General features: G+C 36.6%; 1 protein-coding gene across 28 annotated transcripts in view; it reads left to right on the top strand.

Moving 5' to 3' along the window:
- The first annotated feature begins 220 nt into the window (after nucleotides 1-220).
- The window catches only part of POT1 (protection of telomeres 1), a 92,762-nt gene continuing 71,286 nt past the window's right edge, over nucleotides 221-21,696 (top strand). Inside the window, exons 1-5 of one of the 28 annotated variants that reach the window (XM_070265016.1) lie at nucleotides 321-591; nucleotides 1,384-1,568; nucleotides 6,925-6,997; nucleotides 12,473-12,564; nucleotides 19,776-19,855. In XM_070265016.1, coding sequence (XP_070121117.1) covers nucleotides 19,829-19,855 — 27 coding nt within the window. In that variant the 5' untranslated portion in view covers nucleotides 321-591; nucleotides 1,384-1,568; nucleotides 6,925-6,997; nucleotides 12,473-12,564; nucleotides 19,776-19,828. Of the gene's footprint in view, nucleotides 592-1,383; nucleotides 1,569-6,924; nucleotides 6,998-12,472; nucleotides 12,565-12,917; nucleotides 19,856-21,696 lie in introns of those variants that run through there. The other 27 variants (XM_070265017.1, XM_070265014.1, XM_070265013.1 and 24 more) reach the window with 27 other exon arrangements.

Here is a 21,696-nt window from a genome sequence, read left to right as displayed (position 1 = left end):
ATCAAACCTCCCTGAAAATAGCATTACTCACTAGTGGAATTTTTTTCTTTGTAAAAAATCGCATTGGGGCTCTTTCTTCTGCAGGGAAAGAACTAGAGGTTAAAAAAAGGGGTCTGGCCCACAAGAGCTTCCAATTCACCTAACGGAATCTCAAATCCCGCCCCGGTTCTGGAAAGGCTTTTTATTGGTTAGAGGATTTAGGAGCCGCGCAGCGTACCGCCCCCGCTACCACTGCTGAGCCTTGGGCCTCGACGGCGAGAAATTGACAGGGGGCGGGGCTAAGGGGAGCGACGAAAGTTCCGGGTGGCTGCTGTACCGCCGCCCCACACTCCCTTTGGCGCCGCACCCTCTACGTAGTCCGTGAAACTTCCAAGGGCACGGAGGCCTGGGCACCGTCACCCAGTTTATCCTCCGCGGGCGCGGGAGTGACCCGCAGTATATCCCTGCCGACCGCGTACGCATGCGTGAGGCTGAGCGGCCAGCGTGCGTGTGACGTCACGTGCGCGCCGGTCGGGTTTCTTCCTAGTTTCTCTGTAGAGCGCGGGTGAGTAAATTTCCAAAAAAGTTTGGAGTTCGTTGCGTAGGTACAAGGTGAGTAGGAACCTGAACTGGTATTATAAAGAGGCTGATTTTGTTTAGATCAAAATTTAGTATTAGTGATTGCAGAGAAACCCTTCGTACTTGTCTTTATCGTGAGCCTGCTGTGTTGAGCATCTTGCTTGGCATTTTGTAAGCAGCTGACTTGAGTTAATCCAAGTCCCCGCCCTCACGGAGCTCAGCTGGCTTGGGGAAGGTTGGTGCGCACACATTAAAATTAAATATTGAACGCTAGTGCGTTTAGTCAAGAGGTTTGAGAAATCAGATTGAACCTACAACGCCCAAGTTGTCATGGGTCCAGTAGTCGTTTCTTTCGATTGTGAAGGGGCTGGAGGGAGGAGTAATATATTTTATATATTTTAGAGTAATTTTATATTTTAGAGTAATGAGCTTTTGGTGCGTAATTCGTGTACATGATATTCCAACTGCCAAAGGGATTCGAAACCAAAACCAAATTTTTCAACTTCCCCTCCTTCCTCAATAGCTTGTACATTTTGAATTACAGTGGTAAAGGCACTTGTTAGTGCAGTGTTCATAGATCCGAAAATTGGATTTTAGAGGTACTTCTTTAAATAGAAAACTAAATAGAAAAGGGTTGTTTCAGTTCTTTAGGAAAATGCGTGTCTTGATCCTTGTAATAAAATTATAGAATAATCCACCCTCCTCCTATCACCCCCCAACAGTGATAACTAACTTAAAGGAAAGGAAAAGCAAAACTAAGTCGAAGAAGCTTAAAGCAAATTGTTGATTACATTTTATATAAAGCACTGCTGTTTGTGTTTTCAGCAGCAAGCTATCAGCTTCCGTAATTGACTTTGCTTTGGAAAGCACTGTGAAGCAGATCTGATATGCCACTTGAATTAATAAAAGAAGTCAATGGGGTGCCTGAAATTGAGCCGCTAAGTAAATTACACAAAGTAGATTTCAGATCCCTACAGCCAGGTGGTGATTATAGCAAGAAATACATCCAGGTAAGAACTGTCATGACTCAAAATCGTGATCTTTGTTTTTTAGCAGTTGCGCTGTCGTGTGTCATGTGCCTAGGTGTGGTTTTTCTTTGAATTTCTTCTGCTTGTGGGTAACTGAGCTTCTTGGATCCGTTAGTCAAGGTTTTTCATCGAATTGGGGAAATTATTGGCTAATGTTTCTTTGAATTTTTTTTTCTACCACATTATTACTCTTTTCTCCTTTTGGATATTGTTACATGTATGTTTGTATGTTAGGCTGTTTGATATTGTGTCACAGATCTCTAAGATAGTGTTTCTTATTCTTCAGTATTGTGTTTTGGCTGAGCGGGATTTTCAGACGAGTAATTTCTACTTATTTACCTTAAAGTTCATGGAACTTTGTTTCTTCCATATCCAATATTCTATTATGCATATTTAGTGAATTTTTCATTTTAGTTATTGTACATTTAAGTTAGGAACTAAAGAGAGAGTTAGGAACTAAGCAGGAAGGAGGTGAAAGGGCTTATTAGTGAAGTAAGTCTGATAGTAAAAAACAGAGAAATAATGCTATATTTCAGTTTTGCCCTTCTAATCAATATTCTCCATATAGACGTTTGTTTATCTTTTATGCCTTTTGTTTTCCATTTTCCTCATATTTTCTTTCATATGAAATAAAGATTTATGTATTACAATTTGTCTCCTCTATTACATTTAAATTCTTATCAGATGCTTATTAGTATTCACAAACTCATTTTGCGTTTAGTAGATTAGCATGGTGTTTCTTGCATACGTGTAATTATTAATAAATTGCTGTGATTTGATTCCTTTTTGTTTCTGACAAATCATTAGTTCTAATTATTACTGAACTGTATCTAGTTTTATCATTCTTTTCTTATTTTATGTTTTACATAGAGGTATTTAAATGATATGGAAGTTTGCTCATTTGTTATTTTTGTCCTGATTAAAGTCTCCTACATATCCATATTGTTTCTTTATTTTTATTACTACTTATATTAGTGAAATATTTTTTCAATTCCAGCAGTTTTATTAGTATTATTATAATAAACCATTTTGAATATAAGTAAACATGTTAGTATACAGTAGCATTAAAACTAGGAAATACCTTTACTTATTTCTCATGGTTGTCACATTGTTATGCACAATGCTTACTTAAAAAAATAAGAGTGAAGTATATGATTTCTCTTCTTTCATCTGTCTGAGTGAATCTCTTATTTTTCAAGTCTCAGTTTAAATACTTAGATGCATTTTTCTAGCCTGCAGATATTTCTTATTTATGTTTCTTGAGTTTTATTAAATACATTTTACTGCTGAATTCTTTGTTTTTAGTCTACAGTTCTGTGAGTTTTGACAGATGTATAAAAACATATAACACAACCATAATCAAACTCTAGACGAGTCCATCCCCTCCTAAAATTTTCTAGTCAGCTGCTACCCCGATTCCAATCCCAGCCAACCGCTTTTTACCAATTTTCTGACGGTATATTTTTGCCTTTCAAGAATGCCGTGTAGATTGAATCACGCAGTATGTAGCCTTTTGGGTCTGGCTTCTTTTGCCAGCGTGGTACATTTGAGAGGCTTCCAGGTTGTTGTATTTATCAATAGTATTCCTTTTTATTGGTAAGTGGAATCCTATCACAGTCTGTTTATCCATTCTCATCCCCTAGTTTGGATTCTTTCCAGTGTTTTGTAATTAGGAATAAAGCAACTATAGACATTTGTGTACAGGTTTTTATGTAAGTAAAGGTTTTTATTTCATCTGGGTAAATGTCAAGCAATCGTGTAGTTCCTAAGCAACAGTGCATAATTCGGTTTCTAGATTGGCCTGCTACAGTTCAGTAGATTTGGCTGGTAAGGAGGCAAGGAGCCTGAAGTGGATTTAGACAGCAGGCAACATGAACTTCATTTTTGCATTGGTTCCCCTTGCCTCCCCAGGTCTTAGGGGCGCATTGCCCGGGTTTGTACTGTGCACACAGGTGGGTGTATCCCTTCTGAGGGACACTCCGCTTAGAAAGTCTTATAAGGGGGTGGTAACATTTTAATATCTATATTAATTCATTTTTATCCTGAAAGCAGACATGAGACTTCTGGAGAAGAGGCCAGCTGTTAATAGTACTCTCGGCTGTAACTTCATCAGTTCAGCATTCTCCATCCTCCTCATTCAAGGCAATAAAATGAGGGCCAAAGGTCTTCCTGTGCTTGTAAAAGGGATTTCTTACCTTGTAGGAGAGGAAGCTCGAAATTATGAATCTGGGAGTTTATGTAGGTCAGCTATTCAACTTCACTCTCTCCTCTTGAGAGAGAGAGAGAAATCTAATCTCCCTAATAAAAATCCATCATTTGGAATTTAAAGGAGTGTCCCTGGATTTCTTCCATCCCTTATTGAAATGTACACACGTAACTCCGGGGACATAAATCCCCTTGGAAGTTTCTCACTATCCAGTCATCCTTTAACTTCCAAAGCTGCTTCTTTAACTCAGGTTCCATTTTTCTTTGCTCAATTTAGCTAAAGACCGGAACAAATTTCATACCACCTTTCTAATGGAATAGCTCCTCTTGCAGGTAAAACTGCCTGCGTAATATGTAACTGAGGGCTCCATGAGCAACTGAGGGTATTTTCTTAAACACTTGAATGTTTCTTATAACTAACCATAGGGGCAAATCACATTGTCTTTTTGGTTAATTTCTGCTTTTTACTCAGGAAGCACAATCTCAAGGGCATACGTGCTACCCTTGGAAACAAAGTGTTTACAGTTGTGGGGGGCTCTCCCAAGAAGAACATAGCTCAGTCAGGCAGCACAGGTTGACAGGGTCACCTGTGTGGTCTGCCATCTGGTAAGCCGTAAGGCCCCCAGTTCAGTCCCAATAATTCAGTTTAATCCTTCTTTTCAGAGAGACTGCTTGAGGGCAGTTAATCAAATCTATCCTGCTTGTCCAGTTTGTTTTCCCTACAAGTTGTGGACACCATTTGGAAGTATCTTACATGGACAGTATAGGAGCTGGGCCATGCCCTGCTGGCTCGTGGTTAGAGCCATCAGCGGGGGGTGCAGTTAGTTTTACTTTCAAAGCTCTCTACAATTGGTGAGAGCAGCCTAGTGCGTTTCCCTTTGGGGTGAGGGAAAGGCTTCTGGAATAGTTATGAAAGACAAAGATTATTAATACCTTCCTTCCCCTCTACCTCCTGATGTCAAAGGAGTTTAATTTCCCAGATTCTAGGCCCTTCCCAGGTGCTAAAGATCTTTCCCTGGGTGCCTCTATTGTTATGAAATGGTTGTGTCCAGTTCAGTAGCTATAATTTCACATTTCTTCAGTCATCCCAAACTCTCACCCAGATCTTTCAGTTGGATCAGGTGCAAGAGTAACAGAAGTACCTGCCTTGAATTTAATTTGATTAATCTAATTTAATCTGATTTTGGTTCTCACTTGCTTTGTGTTTTGGTAGTGTGTTCTTTCTTGCTTTTTTGTATGCCCATAATTTGTTGTTGTAAGCTCTACGTCTTTTGAAGGGCAGTGAAAACTTAAGTCAATAGTTTTTATTTCTGGAAATGTGCTGGCCTTTCTGCTGGGACTTTACTGTGGGGTGTTGAGTTAGTCTAGCCCGGAGTTCAGCTCAGTTGGGCATTTGTTGTTGCTCTGGTTACTTCAGCACCCTCCAGGCTTTGAATTCCTTTTGAGTTAGTTTGTATTTAGGACGGGGGTCTGGTTGGCCAGAGAGTTTTGTCACCGTCTTCCCACCTTTAAGCTTTAGGTCTTTGCTTTGTGCTTTGCCTCAGATGAGGTCCTTGTGCTTCTGTCCTAGTAGGAAACCCTGTTACTTTTTACTAGACACTCGTCAGCCTTGTGATGAGTGGATGTCTTCTGTTCCGATTAAGTCTCAGTCTTGCCAGGCAGTGTGTTCCTGGGTCTTTGGGTGAGGTCTTAGTGATCCTCGAGCTGTAGGTCTGACCTTCGCACCTGTATACATATTCCTGCCCATCTGAGAAGGGGTAGAGGTGTTTTTTTTCTGTTTTCCCTTCTAGCTGCAGTGGGTTTTCACCAAAGCCCTAAGATTCATAGGTTTGTTGCCCTTCTCCCAGCAGTTTAAGGACTTTGTTCTGAAAGAGGGGTGGGGAAGATCCAGGCAGGGTTTCTTGCAGTGACTGCCACCACCCTTACCCCGCTTTCTGGCCTGAACCTGGTCAGGTGTGTGGAGAAGAGCTTGTAAGTGGGTGTGAATTCCCCTGTGTTTGCAGCTCCCAAAGGCTCCATGTCTTTTCGCTAGCTTGTACTTGGCCGCTAGCAGCTCATTGAAAATGTAAGATGAATTTTTCTTACAGATGTCAGGCAGCATTTGCCATTTACCTCAGGTAAGCAAGTGCTAACCTGCCCATCTCATTGGAGGGCTTCTGTTTCCTTAGATTTCTGGTTAGATGGCTGTCTTTAAGCCTCAACTCTGGTGAGTCAGGAAAAAGTTTAGTTTGAAATTTGCACATTGCCCATCTTTTTGTTGTTGTTCTTTTCGACTTGCTACCTCCTGAGTGGAACTATTTACCTTTACTTTTGTCTGAATCATTCTGCACTGCTGATAGCCATACTTTAATTTTTTTTCCCATTCCTATGTTGTAAGTAAAATTGATGTATGAAGATAGCTGTTATTTTTTTGTTGGCTATATCAAACTCTGTAATATTAGTATAGGAGTTATATATTATAGGATCTATTTTTAAACTTTATTAAATAAATTATATTTTGGTGTGGAAGTTTTCAAAGACCCCTATATTTGTTCATAGAATCATTCAATTTTAGAGCCAGAAGAAATTATAGAAACCATCCAGATTAAATATTTCATTTTATCTGAGACACTGATTAAATAACTTTTTAAGCTGAGGGAGCTGTTTAGTTACAGAAGTAGAACAAAGACTAAACTATACTTGTGCCTCAGTCCATTGATTTGTACACGCTGTCCTTATTTCTGGGATTATCATTTTATACTTTTTAATTTTTCTTTAATACATTTTAATTTCTAGGAGCAAGCTCTTCGTTTTTGTCGTTAGCAAAGAACAATATTAGGTTAAAGTGAAGCTCAAGTTGGCCTAGTTCATCTTCATCTATAAAATGAGGAATTGATAATATTTAAGTGATAAGATTGTTTAAGAAACTAAAGGATGAACCTAAAATATTTTTAGGTCCTCTGATTTTTTCCTAGAAAAATCACTTTCATGTCTTAAAAATAATGACTTGAACATAGTCATTGTGTTCACACTTCATTTCTTGAAAGACAAAAGTCTAATCCTTTTAAAAAAATTATTCCAATTTTTCCTTATATCTTGGTGTTACAATAAACTCTTTTGGCTTTTCGCTGTAACTATTTTTCTCTCATTTCAGGGAAAGCTTTCGTATATCTCTTCTTTAACTAATGGTGGAAACAGAACACTTGTTTTGAAGATTAGCCTACAAGGTATATAATATAATAAGATCATGCCTGCTTAACTTTTTGCCCGTAATCTACAAATGGGTAATTATATATATATATATATATATATATATATATTATGTATACTTAATATATGTATATATACTTGTGTGTATACATACACATACATATATATTATGTGTGTATGTGTATTATGTATGTGTGTATTTGTGTGTGTGTATATATACATATATATATATGTATATATACAAGCACAGAAATGATTTCTAGTGGGTAATACATGCACAGTAATATAAAAATCCATAGAATGAAGAGGTAATCTTTTCCCCACTAAATTTTCTTTTCAGTAACTATTCTGTGTTCCCCTCCCCCATTGCTTCTGTATTATTACTTCAGATTCCTTTAAACTCGTATCTGGACTATTACAGTAGCTAGCCAATCTTCCTACTTCTAGTTTCATTATCGTGACCCAAACAGCTTAGCAAACTTCACTTTCTCAAAATGCTGCTTTCAGCATGTTACTCCTTATCTACATGTAGTTACATGAGATAATTCCTTCTCCCTAGAAACCCTCAAATAATCCTGGTAAGCTAAGAAGAGCTACTGTGGAATATTTGGGGAACAAAGTGGATCTCATCTGGAGCCTGAAATTAGTTTGAAGAATGGTCTATAGCAGAGAATGGGAAACAACCTGTGAAATACAGCATTCTACAAGTATTGAAAACCAACAATATGTTAGATACTATCCTGGATATAGGGGATACAGCAGTGATGAAAACAAAGTCTTTGCCTACACAGAGTTTACATTTTAGAGGAAGAAATAAATTCAATAAATAACTACATAAGGTAATATTAGGTAAAAATGTGGTCTGAAGGGAAATAAAGCAAGATTAGGTGATAGGCCTGATGTATTATCCTTTTTATATATTGTTAGGTTTGAGTTACTTATATTTTGTTAAGGATTTTTGCATGTAAATTTTTGAAGGATATTGGTCTGAATTTTTCTTTTCTTGTAATGATTTTGACTGGTTTTGGTATCAGGGTAATGCTGTCCTCAGGAGAAGAGTTGTTAAGTGGTTACTTCTCTTCTGTTTTCTGGAAGAATTTATCTAAAATTGTTATTATCTCTTTCTTAAATGTTTGTAAAATTCACCAGTGAAGCCAACTATGCCTGGAATTGTCTTTAGGGGAAAGCTTTTAATTCTTAAGTTCAGTGTCTTTAATTGATATAGGGCTATTCAGGTTATCTGTTTTTTCTTGAGTAAGCTTTGGTAGTTTGTGTTTCTGAAGGAGTTTAACCATTTCATCCTAGTTGTCAAATATATTGGCATAAAGTTATTTGTAATATATTTTTGAGATGCTTTTAATATTGGTAGGGTCTGTAGTGATGTCCTATTTCATTGATAGATACTTTATGACTACTCTCTTTTGCTGTTTTTTTTTCTGATCATTCTGGCTAGAGATTTACTTTGTTGATCTTTTCATTGATTTTCTCTATTTTTCAGTTTTCTGTAACGTTTTCTTCTTTGTTAATCTGTTGTTAACTCCAATCAGCATATTAACTTCTAATATATTTTTCAATAACTATTCTAAAATCCTCTCTGGTAATCTTATTATCTCTTATCATTTCCGGAGAGTGACATCAGCATCATGATATAATGAGTTTTTCCCTTTGTTTCTCCCAAGTCACAACCAGTGGGACATGCATTGACCAACAAATGACTCCCTGTACAGCACCAGATCTCCTGAGAGATCTGTGCATCTATACATCTGAAGATCGGTGGACTGGAGGCAGTGGAACTAGGAGAGTAGGCCCCACCCCCACCCTCAGTGTCAGCGATCCAAAATGTGAATGCTTCTGGTCTCAAGGAGCACACTACCAGCACACTGTTATGTGCCTGTGGCCAGAGGCTGCAGGAGCAGACATGGCACTTGTGGCTTAGCCTCTGCCCCCTGCTCAGCATTGATAGGTGACACCCACGACCTGAGGCTCCAGGAAACAGCAATGCTAGTGAACCAGCCCCCTCTCTCTCTCTCGAGGCAGTGATGACTCTCTCCCTGGTCTTTCCAGCAGTAAGGGCTGCATCCAAAACATGGATAACACTGACAGGGGTGGTGGTGCCCTGACTTGAGGTTTTAAAAAATACACTGGTGTGCACTGTGACCAGAGGCTGCAGGAGCAGCAGCAGCACTTGCAGCTTAGCCCCTGTTCCTTTGTTAACAGTGGCATGTGGCATCTGTGACCAGAGGCTTCAGGAGCCACAGCAGAACCTGGGACCCAGCCCTCAGTGGTGGCACCCCCAGCACTGGCTCTACTAGCAGCAAAGCCTGTATACAAGACCGTTGGAGCCTGGCAGTGACAGAAACACCCATGAACTGAGCACCCCTGGCAGCAGTGTTGCCAGCACTCCCAGATAACCTGGGAGCAGCAGTACACGAGTTGCATGGTGCAGCAGCACCTGAGCCCAGGGAAAGCCAGTTGGGGAACATGAAGCCCAAACGACCCCAGAAGCAGCAGGAGTGCTTGCAGGCTGATGATCTTGGTGACAACACCATGACATTGTAAATAGCAAAGCACCAGCAACCCCAGAAGCACAGGCAGCACAAGGAGGGCACTGACAACGCCTCTGGCAGAGGCAGTGGAGGCCGGAAAGTGTTGCCTCTCAAATACAACCAGAAGCAGCTTGGGATCAAAGTAACCAAAGTCTTACCCAAATAAGAAAAGTGTTTACTACCACAAATGCACCAGCTAAGAATCAGCTCATCAAGCACCATGAGAACTACAGTACCATGGCAGAACAGAAAGAAAATGACAAGTCTTCAGAAACCAAATTTCAAGTCATGGAAGGTTACAGTCTGACTGACAGATTTCAAAATAGCTGTCATGAAGAAACACAATGAGTTACCAAAAAACTCAGAAAGACAGTTTAGTGAGCTCAGGAATAAAATTAATAAACAGATGGAATACTTATCCAAAGAGATTGATTCTCTACAAACAAAAACAAATGGGGACAGCCCTTTGGCATAGTAGTTAAGTCGGGCACACTCTGCTTTGGCGGCCCAGGTTCAGATCCTGGGCATGTAGCTACACCTCTTGTCAAGCCATATTGTGGTGGCAACCCACATACAAAATAGGGTAAGATTGGCACAGATGTTATTTCATGGCTAATTTTCCTCAAGGGAAAAAAAAAAGGAAGACTGGCAACGGAATTTAGCTCAGAGTGAATCTTCCTCACCAAAAACAAACAAACAACAACAAAAAGCAAACAAATTCTGGAGGTGAAGCACACAATTAATGAGATGAAGAGTAAAGTAGAAAGCATTGGGAATACAGCAGACCATATGGAAGAGAGAAATAACGAACTTAAAGATAGAAATCTAAAAATGATTCAGGTGGAAGAAGAGAGAACTAAGATTTAAAAAATGAAGAAATTCTATCATTGTGTGTTCTATTGATTGACACCCCCCACCCCTGCCTCTGCACTTGTTATGTGTTGGCCTGGTTTTCCCTTTTGCATGGCTGCTAATTTTTTACTGGATACTGGACATTCAGAATTTTATATTATTGAATGTTGGATTTGTCATTCTTTAAATATTATTTGTCTTTGTTTGGGGATACATTTAATTTTCTTGGAATCAATTTGATTAGCTTTTTTTGGGTGGTCTAGAGCAGCCTTTGTTTTGGGGCTAATTTGGCCTTATCACTAAGGAAATACCCTTCTGATGATTCTACTCTATGCCTTACATATGAGGGTTCCACTCTGACTGGTCAGAACAATTCCCAGCCCTGTGTGAGTCTCAGAATTGTTCTGCCTATTCCTTTCAGGGGGTTTTTCCCCTTTCTGGGACACTTTCCTCCTGTGCACTGTGCACTTGGAGATAGTGCTCAGGTAAAGACGTGAAGGCACCCATCCTCAGATCTCCAGAACACTGTATCTGTAGTGCTCTCCTCCTTTCAGCACTCTGTCCTGCAAATTCTAGCCATGCTGGCATCCTCAAATCTAAACTCTTACGAATTCCGTGAGGCTCCTGGGGTTGGTTTGACTTTTGCCTCCATTTTCTGCTGCCTGGAAACACTCCAGGAAGTAAGCTAGGGTTATTGCTTTGTTTTCCTTCTGAAGGAGATCACTTTCCTGCATTTCCTGTTGTCTAATATCTGAAAACTATTGTTTTATATATATTTCCTTAGTTTTCTAGTTGTTTTAAGACTGGAAAATAAATCTAATTTCTGTTACTCCATCATGGCCGGAAACAGACATCTGAGAATCATTTAAGATATTAAAGAAGTGTGTTATATTTTGGTTAGAAACCACTATGTTTTTGTATTTGAGGAACATTCACATTTCAATTTATGTTTATACCTGTTTTAAGGAGTTAAAGAGGTAAGTGAAAGGCAGCAATAGGTAGCTATGTGGTAGTTGTTTCATTGCTCCGTGCACTAGACCTAACAGTAGCAGATTCAGGAGTTCTCAGTCACACAAAGAAGACTGCCAGTTTTGGAAAGATTGTTCATGTACTTCATAAATGCATGAAAATCTGATATGATGGCATTTCTTGGAGTAGTTGAATGTTTGAAAGCTGATATGAGTGAGACTTTCCTCAGATGATATAATGGAATCTTAGCTTTTGGTCATGCTGCAGTGCTTACAGGAGATGACCTCTGGAGAATGAAGATTAGGAGATTCTTTCCCCAAGCCTAGAAGATACAAATGAGGTTATTTGCAGAATATTCCTTCCTTTTTTCCCAAGTAATTTTCATTTTCAAAATCACTGATAGTTCAGTCTTTAACTACACACACTCTGCACTTTTTTCTTCAGTGCCAGGGGAGTAGATTACACTTGTCTAGATTAAAACTTAATGGGGGCTGGCCCAGTTGTGTAGTGGTTGAGTTCACATGTTCCACTTCAGTGGCCCAGCGTTCACAGGTTTGGATCCTGGGCACAAACCTACACACCACTCATCAAGCCACACTGTGACAGCATCCCACATACAAAATAGAGGAAGATTGGCACGAATGTTAGCTCAGGGCCCATCTTCCTCACCAAAAAACCCCCCCAAAACAAAACTTAATGACAACTGTAGATTACTAGAAGTTCAGTAAAAATGAAATATATGGGGGGTGATGATACATTATACAGTGTAAAGATTGAATAATTAGTACCTTATTCAGTTTTTTCTGATTATAAACATGGGAAAAGAAATAGAAAGTGGTCATTGTATGATGTTAATGTGATAATTACAGAAATTTGTAAAAGGTATTCCAGTTGAAACTTGTTATAATTTTTATTTTAATGCTTAGTAGCATTCTATATGTTGTTTTTGCAGTATTTAAGGTATTAGACTAAATTAGAAGTGAATTATAAACATTTGAATTATTCTTCATAATTACATTTTGAAGTAATTGTAGTTTTTAGAATGTAGTTGTCATCAATTTTCCTGTGTGTATAAAACTGCTGTAGCTAATAAGTGTTTCTCTCTTTGTGCATTTTTCTCTATAGAACAAGAAAATTCAGATTCAGAGGTCAACACCATCAATGTATCATTTTTCGGAAAATTAGCAAAGGACTGTGCAAAAGTTTTCTATGAAGGGGTAAAATATTTTCATATTTCTTTATTTTAGAAGTAGATTTAGAATTATTGATGATGCTGTAATCATCCTGTAGACCTTTATTTTAGAGAGTCATTATATATTTGCAGATACATAAAAATGATACTTAAAAAAGTGACATCTTTAAAATTGGAACAGTCCTAAAAGCTCAGTGAAACTTATCATTGACATAAAAAGGAACAATATTTCCTCTCACTTCATTTTAATTTTTAGTATTCAATAGAGTATCTTACAAATATATACATTTTCTCCTCACTTAATTAAAAAATAATTCCTACTATTTAAAAAATATTATGATTTACAACTCTCTGTATGTTTATAATATTTTCTTATAGTTGTTTTAAAAATAACGTGCCTGCTAAATCAACAAGATACTACCAAACTGAACCCAAGAGCGTATTAAAGGAGTAGACACCATGACCAAGTGGAGTTTATCCCAGGAGTACAGTTTGGTTCAACATAAGAAAATCACTGATTGTAATATATCACATTAATAGAGCAAAGGGAAAAAACAAATGATCATCTTAGTTGATGCAGAAAAGGCATGTGATAGAATCCTACACCCTTTCATAATCAAAACAATCACAACTAGGAACAGAAGGGATCTTCTTCAACGTGATAAAGGGCAATTATGAAAAACCCACAGCTAACCTCATACTGAGTGGTGGAAGACTGAAAGCTTTCCCCCTAAGATTTGGAAGAAGACAAGGATGCTCGCTTTCGTCATTTCATCAGCTGCCATTCAACATTGTACCGGAAAGTGTAGCCAGAACAATCAAGTAAGAAGAAGAAATAAAAGACATCTAAATTGTAAAGGAAGGAGTAAAACTCTCTCGGTTCTTACATAACATGATCCTAGGTTTAAAAATCCTAAAGAATCCAGAAGAAAGATACCAGAGCTAATGAATGAATTCACCAGTGTTATAGGGTACAAGATCAACACACAAAAATCAATAGTGTTTGTATACACCTACAATGAACAATCTGGAAAGGAAATTATGAGAAAAATTCGATATATGATAGTGTCTAAAGGAATAATATACCTGGGAGTAAATTTAAACAATGAAGTGAAAGACTTGTATACTGAAAGTTAAAAAACATTGCTAAGAGAAATTAAGACCTAAATAAAGGAAAGAGGTGCATGTTCTTGGGTAGGAAGACTTAATATTGTTCAGCTGTCAATACTCCCCAAAGTGATCTATAGATTCAGTGCAACCCCTATCAAAATTCCAACAGCCTTGTCTGCAGAAATGGAAAAGTTGATCCTCAAATTCATATGGAGTTTTAAGGGGCTCTGAAAACCAAAACAATCTAGAAAAAGAATAACAAAGTGGGAGGACTCAGGCTTTGTGATTTTAAAACTTGCTACAAAGACACTAATCAACACTGTGGAAATGGCATAAGGGCAGACATGTATACCAGTGGAATAGAATTAAACGTCAAGAAGTAACCCTTATATTTATGAACAGTTGATTTTTGACAAAGGTGCCAAGTCCACTCAATGTAAAATGATACAGCCACTGTGGAAAACGGTTTGGTGGTTCTTCAAAGAGCTAAACATAGAATTATTGGATGACCCCTACTAGATATATACCCCCAAAAATTGTAAACAGAGACTCAAAACAGATATTTGTACACCACTGTGCATCACAATGTTATTCACAATAGCCAAAAGGTGGAAACAACTCAAGTGTCCATCAGCAGATGAATGGATAAACAAAGTGCTATATATATACAATGGAATATTATTTAGCTGTAAAAAGGAATGAAATTCTGATATATCATGGATGAACCTTGAAAACATTATGCTGAGTAAAATAAGATAGACACAAAAGTACAACTATGTTATGATTCCACTTTCTATGAATATGCAGAATAGGTAAATTTACAGACAGAAAGTAGATTCGAGGTTACCAGAGGCTGGGGAGAGGGAATGAGGAGTTACTAGCTTAATGGTTAAAGAGGTTCTATTTGAGATGATAAAAAAGTTTTGGAAATAGTGGTGATGGTTGTACAACATTGTGATTGTAATTAATGCCACTAAGTTGTATGCTTAAAAATGGCAAGTTTTACATTATTTTTACTTTGCTTCAATAAAAAAGAAATACATGCCTGCTATGCACTGTTTAAGTAATACAGCTGTGTATTAGAAAAAGGAAAGTCCCTTGTGATCGAAGTCCTCTAGAGCAGCACTGTCCCGTAAAACTATTATGATGTAATGATGGAAATGGTTTATATCTGTGTCATCAGTGTGGTAGCCACTAGTCATATTTGGCTAATGAGCACTTGAAATGTGGCTGGTACAGCTGAGAGACTGAATTTTAAATTTTTCATTGTTTTAATTAACAAATTTAATTAGCCACATGTGGCCAGTTGATACTGTATGGGACAGCACATCTCTAGAGATTAACCACTGTTTGGTGTATCATCTTAAAGATTTTTTTCTGCTTGTATATTAAAATGATTTAAAATTAATTTTCTTTAAGACTCTTATGACCTCTTTGATGTTAATTGGAGACCCCTATATATTTGCAAAACCAGATTGAGCAATTAGCTAATATTAAGCATGTAGCTATTAAATAGATTGTTGAGTGAGCAAGAAGTCTCCAAAGAGTTGTTTAGAGGTAGGCGGTACTTCTAAAATAATGTTGCTGGAATATTAGATAGATGGTTTCAATCCTTTTTGATTTGTGGCTGTTACTAACAAGTAAATGGCATATGGAAGAAACTCTGGTTTCTGCAAAACCACAGAGTCCACTGAGATTGTACTTACTCTCTTTTTTCATTTACATTCATTTAATGGGTTCAGTAAAGATTTATTAAGGGTTGCCATTTTGCTAAACACTGTGCTAGGCTCTGGAGAAACCAAAAGGTGTAAGCTACAGTGCTTGACCTTATGGAGCTCATAACTCTAGTCTAATGGAAAATCACTTAATAGTGGTAACTATAGTAGAGCTATAATAGCAGCCTCAATCAACTGAATCTGCCTGGAGGATTTGGGAGAAACTTCAAATGGTAGGCAACTTTATTTTTTAGTGGGACATTTTATTTACTAGTCTTTAAACTTTTTGTTATAGAAAATTTCAAACATCTAAGTGGTGAGAGTTATATAGTGAATGTCCATATACCCATTATCTCACATCACCATACAGCCTGTCTTATTTCATCTGTTTCATCATTTAATCGTTTTACTGGTATAGATTATTTTGATGCAAATATCAAGAATTATATAGTTTAAGCCATAAAAATTTCGGTATGTAAAAGAGAAAAAATTCCTAAAATTATACGTATATGAGTGTATATTCATATACACGATGACTACATACCACAGTGCCATTATATTACTGAAATATTAGCATCAATTTTTTAAAATCATGAAATATCAATGTAGTCATATATATATATACACATGCAATCTATATATGTCTTTGTCTTCCTCTTTATATGTGTACACATGTAAAGACACAATTTCATTATTATCCCTAAAATAATTTAACAGTAATTCCTTTATATAATCAAATATCAAGTCAGTGTCCCAGTTTCCCTGATTATCTCATAAAGTATTTCTCAATTTATTTTCTTCTATCAGGAGGAGACTAAAATAGGGAAATCAGCGTGGAGACTTTACAGTAATTCGAAAACTATCCTGGATGTATAAAGACCAAAACTAAAGCATTGGTGGAATTGGATAGAATTGATTAGTTGTGCATCTGTTTGTATATTTGTGGGTTAGAGAAAAGTAGTTGTCAGTTTTTGACACAATGCTTATTTAAGTCTGTAAGAATTCCTGAAGTTCTTAAATTGAATTAATCCTGAACAATAATTTTTCCTAGTTTTTTCTACATTAAATAAATATTTGAATAAAAACAGCTGTCCTTGGTTCTTACCTGTTCCCTATAAATTTTGTTAATCTAGTATAGCATGTATGTCTAATGTTCATTTGACACTATGAAATGCATTACCTAGGAAGTTAAACTCTGTCACTTTGGGGAGGTAATCACCTATCAGTATGTTCTTATCCCTTAAGATTTTTTTTTAAAAGCGTTTAATTCTGTGTCCTAAATTATTTAGGGAAATTTCGTGGCAGATTACTGACAGCAAAAAATACAAGTTATAGTGAAATGGTTACCCCCAAAAGTCAGCTTTCATGACGGGATCCTCTTTTGTTGCTGATGTATTCAAATGAGCACATAAATATGTGGATGGTGTGGAAATTTGTGGTAAAATTTGGACCTTCTGGTTTTCTCAGACCAGAGTATTTGTAGCTCTTCTCTTAAAAAGGCAAGTTTGAACACTATCTTGCCATCTTTTTAAAATATTTTCTCTTCATTTGTTAGCTGATGAGATCCTAGAGTCAGTATAGCATCTAGTAATGATGAATGGGTTGTGTCATTTGTCTAGTTAGGTGAATTCCTAAATAATGATGACAATGCTGGGAATGAGGAATATGTCCAGGACTGATACTCAGCTATTATGCACAGGTTAATGGCTGTGCTGGTTGAAAAATATTCGAATAATGCTGTAGAGAATGGTGAATAGTTGTTCGGAGCTCTCCAAGACCTAGCCATATGACCCAGGGAGCCCTGATGTGAAGAAGCGCTCCCTCACCTGCCGCCTTCCCTGCATGCTCCCAGCCTCGAGAGGGTGGGAGAGACCTTGCCTCTCAGATAGCTAACAGAAAGTGCAGGTGTGCGATTCTCCGAGTGTTCTAGTAGTTCTGGCCTACTGTAGTTTCAGAAATTGTGATGATTCATAAATAATTCAGTGGACTTGAGAAGGGGTGCTCTTTTTGCAAAACCTGCCTTTGGAGTCTAGAATAAAGATCCGTTTCAAGGAAACTGTCAGAGCATCTACTTTTTTTTTCCTTACACAAGAATTTTGGGAATAGATTGTCAAACTCAAGGTTTGTCTTTTGTGCTACAGCTTCTGTGAAGAGGTGATAAATCAGTTAATTTTTTTCCTAATTTATAATTTGAACAAACGAAATCAGTGTAGTGGTTATTTTTTTCCCTCTCTGAAAAGCTGTTATTAAATGAGTAATATATCTTAAAATCTTTAGAATTTGAGGAAATAACATAGTTGCCATACCATTTCATGTTCTAAAACTCCTAGAACCATTCATCAGACTATTTCTCTTGGAATGATAATTAGAATAATTATAGATGCAATTTTTAAAATATAATTAAGATACAGTTTTATTCTAGTTGATATGGCACAGTGAAGTGTCAGAAGCAAATTTACCAAAAAAGAAGTGTTAGATCTGACAGTCTCCTTCAGGCCCTTCAGGTAGGGGAGTCCGCAGCTCTGTGTAACTCTTTTGATGAGACACTTCTTTGCGTGGCTCCAGTTAAAGGCCTGTTGTCGTTAATATTATTATTCCTATTATTATTTTTGCCCTTGAAGGCATAACTTTCTTTCAGCTCAGTTAAAATAATTAATATTCATGATGACAGTTTTGAATTATTAAGAATTCAGTGTTTAAGAAGAATCAAAATCATGCCATTTTTTCAAGGAAGATAACTCTTCAGAAATGATGAGATCGAGAAGGGGAAAGCATATGAATGAAAGTGAGAATATTAAGTAGTTTTAACGGGAAGATTCACTTATTTAGAAAGATAAGTTACATATCGTTTTTCTTTTGAACTAGAAAATAATTCATTACAATACTTTGTCGAGATAGGGGAAAATAAAATAGTTTAATTTGCATGTGAATACTTATAACATATTTTTTCTGACTCCCCATCCTTCCAAAAAAAACCATACAAACAAATGCTGTTAACAGCTTCCTTCCTCATTCTTCAGGCTGCTAGGTATACAGAGGTAAGTTTTGCCCTAATATGTTGAATTAGTAATATTTAGTTTTCATGGATTATAGAATGTATGAAATATACATGAAATGTAGTTTCATGTTCTTATTTCACATGAACTTTTTCCTTTCTGTAAAGACATACACTTTAACATTTTCAGAGATTTCAAGGACTTGGGCCAGGAAATTTTAATGTACTTCCTTTCAGCTTGCTCAGATCATTAAAGGTGCCTTTCCTTTCCTTCTCTACTGATCTTTTTTTATTAAGTAAGACATTAAATGGTCTACTTAAAATTCCTGTTGGGGAGAAAAGGCCGTTCTAATGCATGATCAGGAAGAAGCTCTAGTCTTCTGTTTTAAGGGTCAATTAGCTGTAAAACTGAAGCCTATTTCATTTTTTGTGATAGGACCTGTAGTTTGTAGATGAAGATGAGTATCCTAGGGTGGAGGGGTCTCCAGCGAACCCCTAGCAGTGTTTACATTGGCAAAAGGAGTTCTTGTACCAACCAAAAGTGTATGTATTTTTTTTTGTTTTTCCTGAGGAGGCCATCTGCAACTGTGGTATCCTTCTCAGAGAGATCCATGAACCCACGATCATTGAGAACTGGTTTTTAAGGACAGAATTTCATATGATTCTATCATGGTTTATAGTGAAGTTCATATTGAGCTCCTAGAGTCATTAGCTCTGTGCCCACATTATACAGAAACAATAATAATTTGATATTAGAAATTGGTAACTTATAGAAATCTCCTTGAGTCATTTTTAGGAAAAACATTCATATTCATGAAAGTGAAGTGCTAATGTGAATTCAATATTTTAAGTTCTCTTGGAGAATTTTTGAAACGTTTTTAAAAACAACACAAAAGTATCTTTGAGGGAAGTATTCTAGGTAGAGTTGGTATGAAAGCAGAGTGTGTGTGTATTTTATTTATTACATAGAGATTTTTAAATTTATTTTACCTAAGTGCATGGATCTTTTTTATCTTATACTTTCTTCCTCCTCCTTACTCCTGGGGTGTGTCTGACTGTCCACGTGTGTGTGCATATGCACATGTGTGTTAAGTTTTTGGGGAGGTTCATAACTTTTAAAGAGATTTTCTGGCTAGCATGTATTGAAATGGAATGATATCAAGAGATTGTAAATTCTAATTTCTAATGATTTAAAGAACTCTGTTTTGTTTCCTATCCTTTGTTTATTTTAAATAGTTCTATAGCAGATGGTACAGGCTATATGTAAAAGGCTGTTAGGCAGATTTTGCTTAAGAAATAGGTAGTAGAAAACATTGTTTTACAAACATTTATTATAGCTAGCTCCTAATGTTTAACCAGTTCTTATCCTAATCTTTTCCTAAGAATATTCTATTACATTTGCGTGGAATTTTACAGATGCAAAGTGCTTCCATAGCTGTTTATCATTTGAGCCTTCAGTGACCCCTGTGATGATGATCATTAGGACTCTTATGAAGGTAACCATTCTAAGGCCAAGGTTTATTATAGGACTTATAAGCAAAGAAACTATCTCCTCAGCTATATTCTTTTCCTGCCTCAGGAGGTATTGTGGACTTGAATTAGGTCTTGCAAATATTTGGCTTAGAAGATTTTGTTCCTCTTATGTGGTCATGGCCTTAAAAACATTCACTGTGGAAGGGTGTAACCCGAAAAGCTAAAGCTGCCCCACTCCCTGTGAGCCCACTCCCATTGTCTATTCCCATTGTTGTATAAAACCACTGCTATGCTTTTGTTTTTGTATCCTTCCAGCTTTTATATATATCTTTATGTATACTTATGTATGTGTGTATATATGCATGTGTGTGTATATATATATATATATATATATAACCTTATATATGTATACTTTTGACCAGATGCCTTTATACTATCCATGTTTGTAAATTGCTTTATTTTACAAAATATCTTGGACATCATAGGGTTTTAAAAATAAATACGTGATATTGAATATTAGGGATCTGTTTGCTTATATTTTAAATACATTTTCATCTTTATCCTTTAAGATTCTTATGTTTATTAAATTACTTGAGAAACAATATAAAAAGGTTGTAATATAATGAATTAGCAAAACATGTACAATATATTAGATATTAGTATTTTACCTAATCGACATATGAAAAGTGTTTTCTGCTATTGAAGTATATTTTAGATAGGTATTCATTAAAATACAATAGAACTATACTAATTCTAATTAGTACTTGTCAGATAATAGAGAATGTTAATAATGGTACGTCAAGGTTTCTCGCTTTTAAAATATGGTGAGAAAACTGAGGTCACAATTAACTTTAAATTCTTTCTGGGTTTAAAATCCATGAATGCTAATCATTTGGGAGGTCCAATTGGGTTATTTATTTTAGACTTTATAATATTAAGGTTAAAGATTAAAGGTAAGGTTACAATCAAAGGTAAAACTTTTTGCATAAAATAATTTTCTAATTTAATTCTTGCACCTTTCTTCTTTGTCACTTGCTTGTTTCCTTAAGGTTAGTTCTATATTTGAAAATGAAAAACAATCCTAAAACATTAAAATGAATTTTAACCAAATTTTAATTCTTGCTTTGCTAGACTAGTGATACAGTTTGCAGGAATACGTATGCTCTGATTGACTCTTCCTCTATGTGAGGCATTTTTTTCAGTTTAGCTTTCATTTAAAGTAAGATTTAACTTTTAATATGTGCATATTAAGTATGAGGAAAGACTTTTCCGAAGTATTTTGAAAGTTTTAAAAAATATTTTATCACAAACCTGGGAAAATTATAGACAGTTATTAATACATTTTTTCCCATCCCTGTGAAGATTTAGTTCTGAAAGAGGATGTAGAGCAGTGCCTGTCTTAGAAGTCAGGAGATCTGGGTCTTGCTTTGATCTACAACTAATTAGCTGTGTGTGACCTTAGACTGCTCATCTATCCTCTCTGGCCCTTCTTTTCTTTTTTTTTTTTGAGGAAGATTAGCCCTCAGCTAACTGCTGCCGATCCTCTTCTTTTTGCTGAGGAAGACTGGCCCTGAGCTCACATCCATGCCCATCTTCCTCTACTTTATATGTGGGACGCCTACCACAGCATGGCTTGCCAAGCAGTGCCATGTCCGCACCCGGGATCCAAACCAGCGAACCCGGTCTGCCAAAGCAGAATGTGCGAACTTAACCTCTGTGCCACCAGGCCGGCCCCTCGTCCTTATTTTCTTATCTGAAAAATGAAGGTGTTTGATTACATGATCTCTCAGGTCCTTTTCAGTTCTAAAATGCTAAGATTCTGTGAAGTAAGTTTTGTAGTAGAGCAGTTTATTTAAGATCCAAT

The sequence above is a fragment of the Equus caballus genome, chromosome 4, assembly GCF_041296265.1.
Source record: "Equus caballus isolate H_3958 breed thoroughbred chromosome 4, TB-T2T, whole genome shotgun sequence".
NCBI lineage: Eukaryota > Metazoa > Chordata > Mammalia > Perissodactyla > Equidae > Equus > Equus caballus.
The sequence above is the reverse complement of the archived record's forward strand: the minus strand, read 5'-3'. Positions and strand labels throughout refer to the sequence as shown.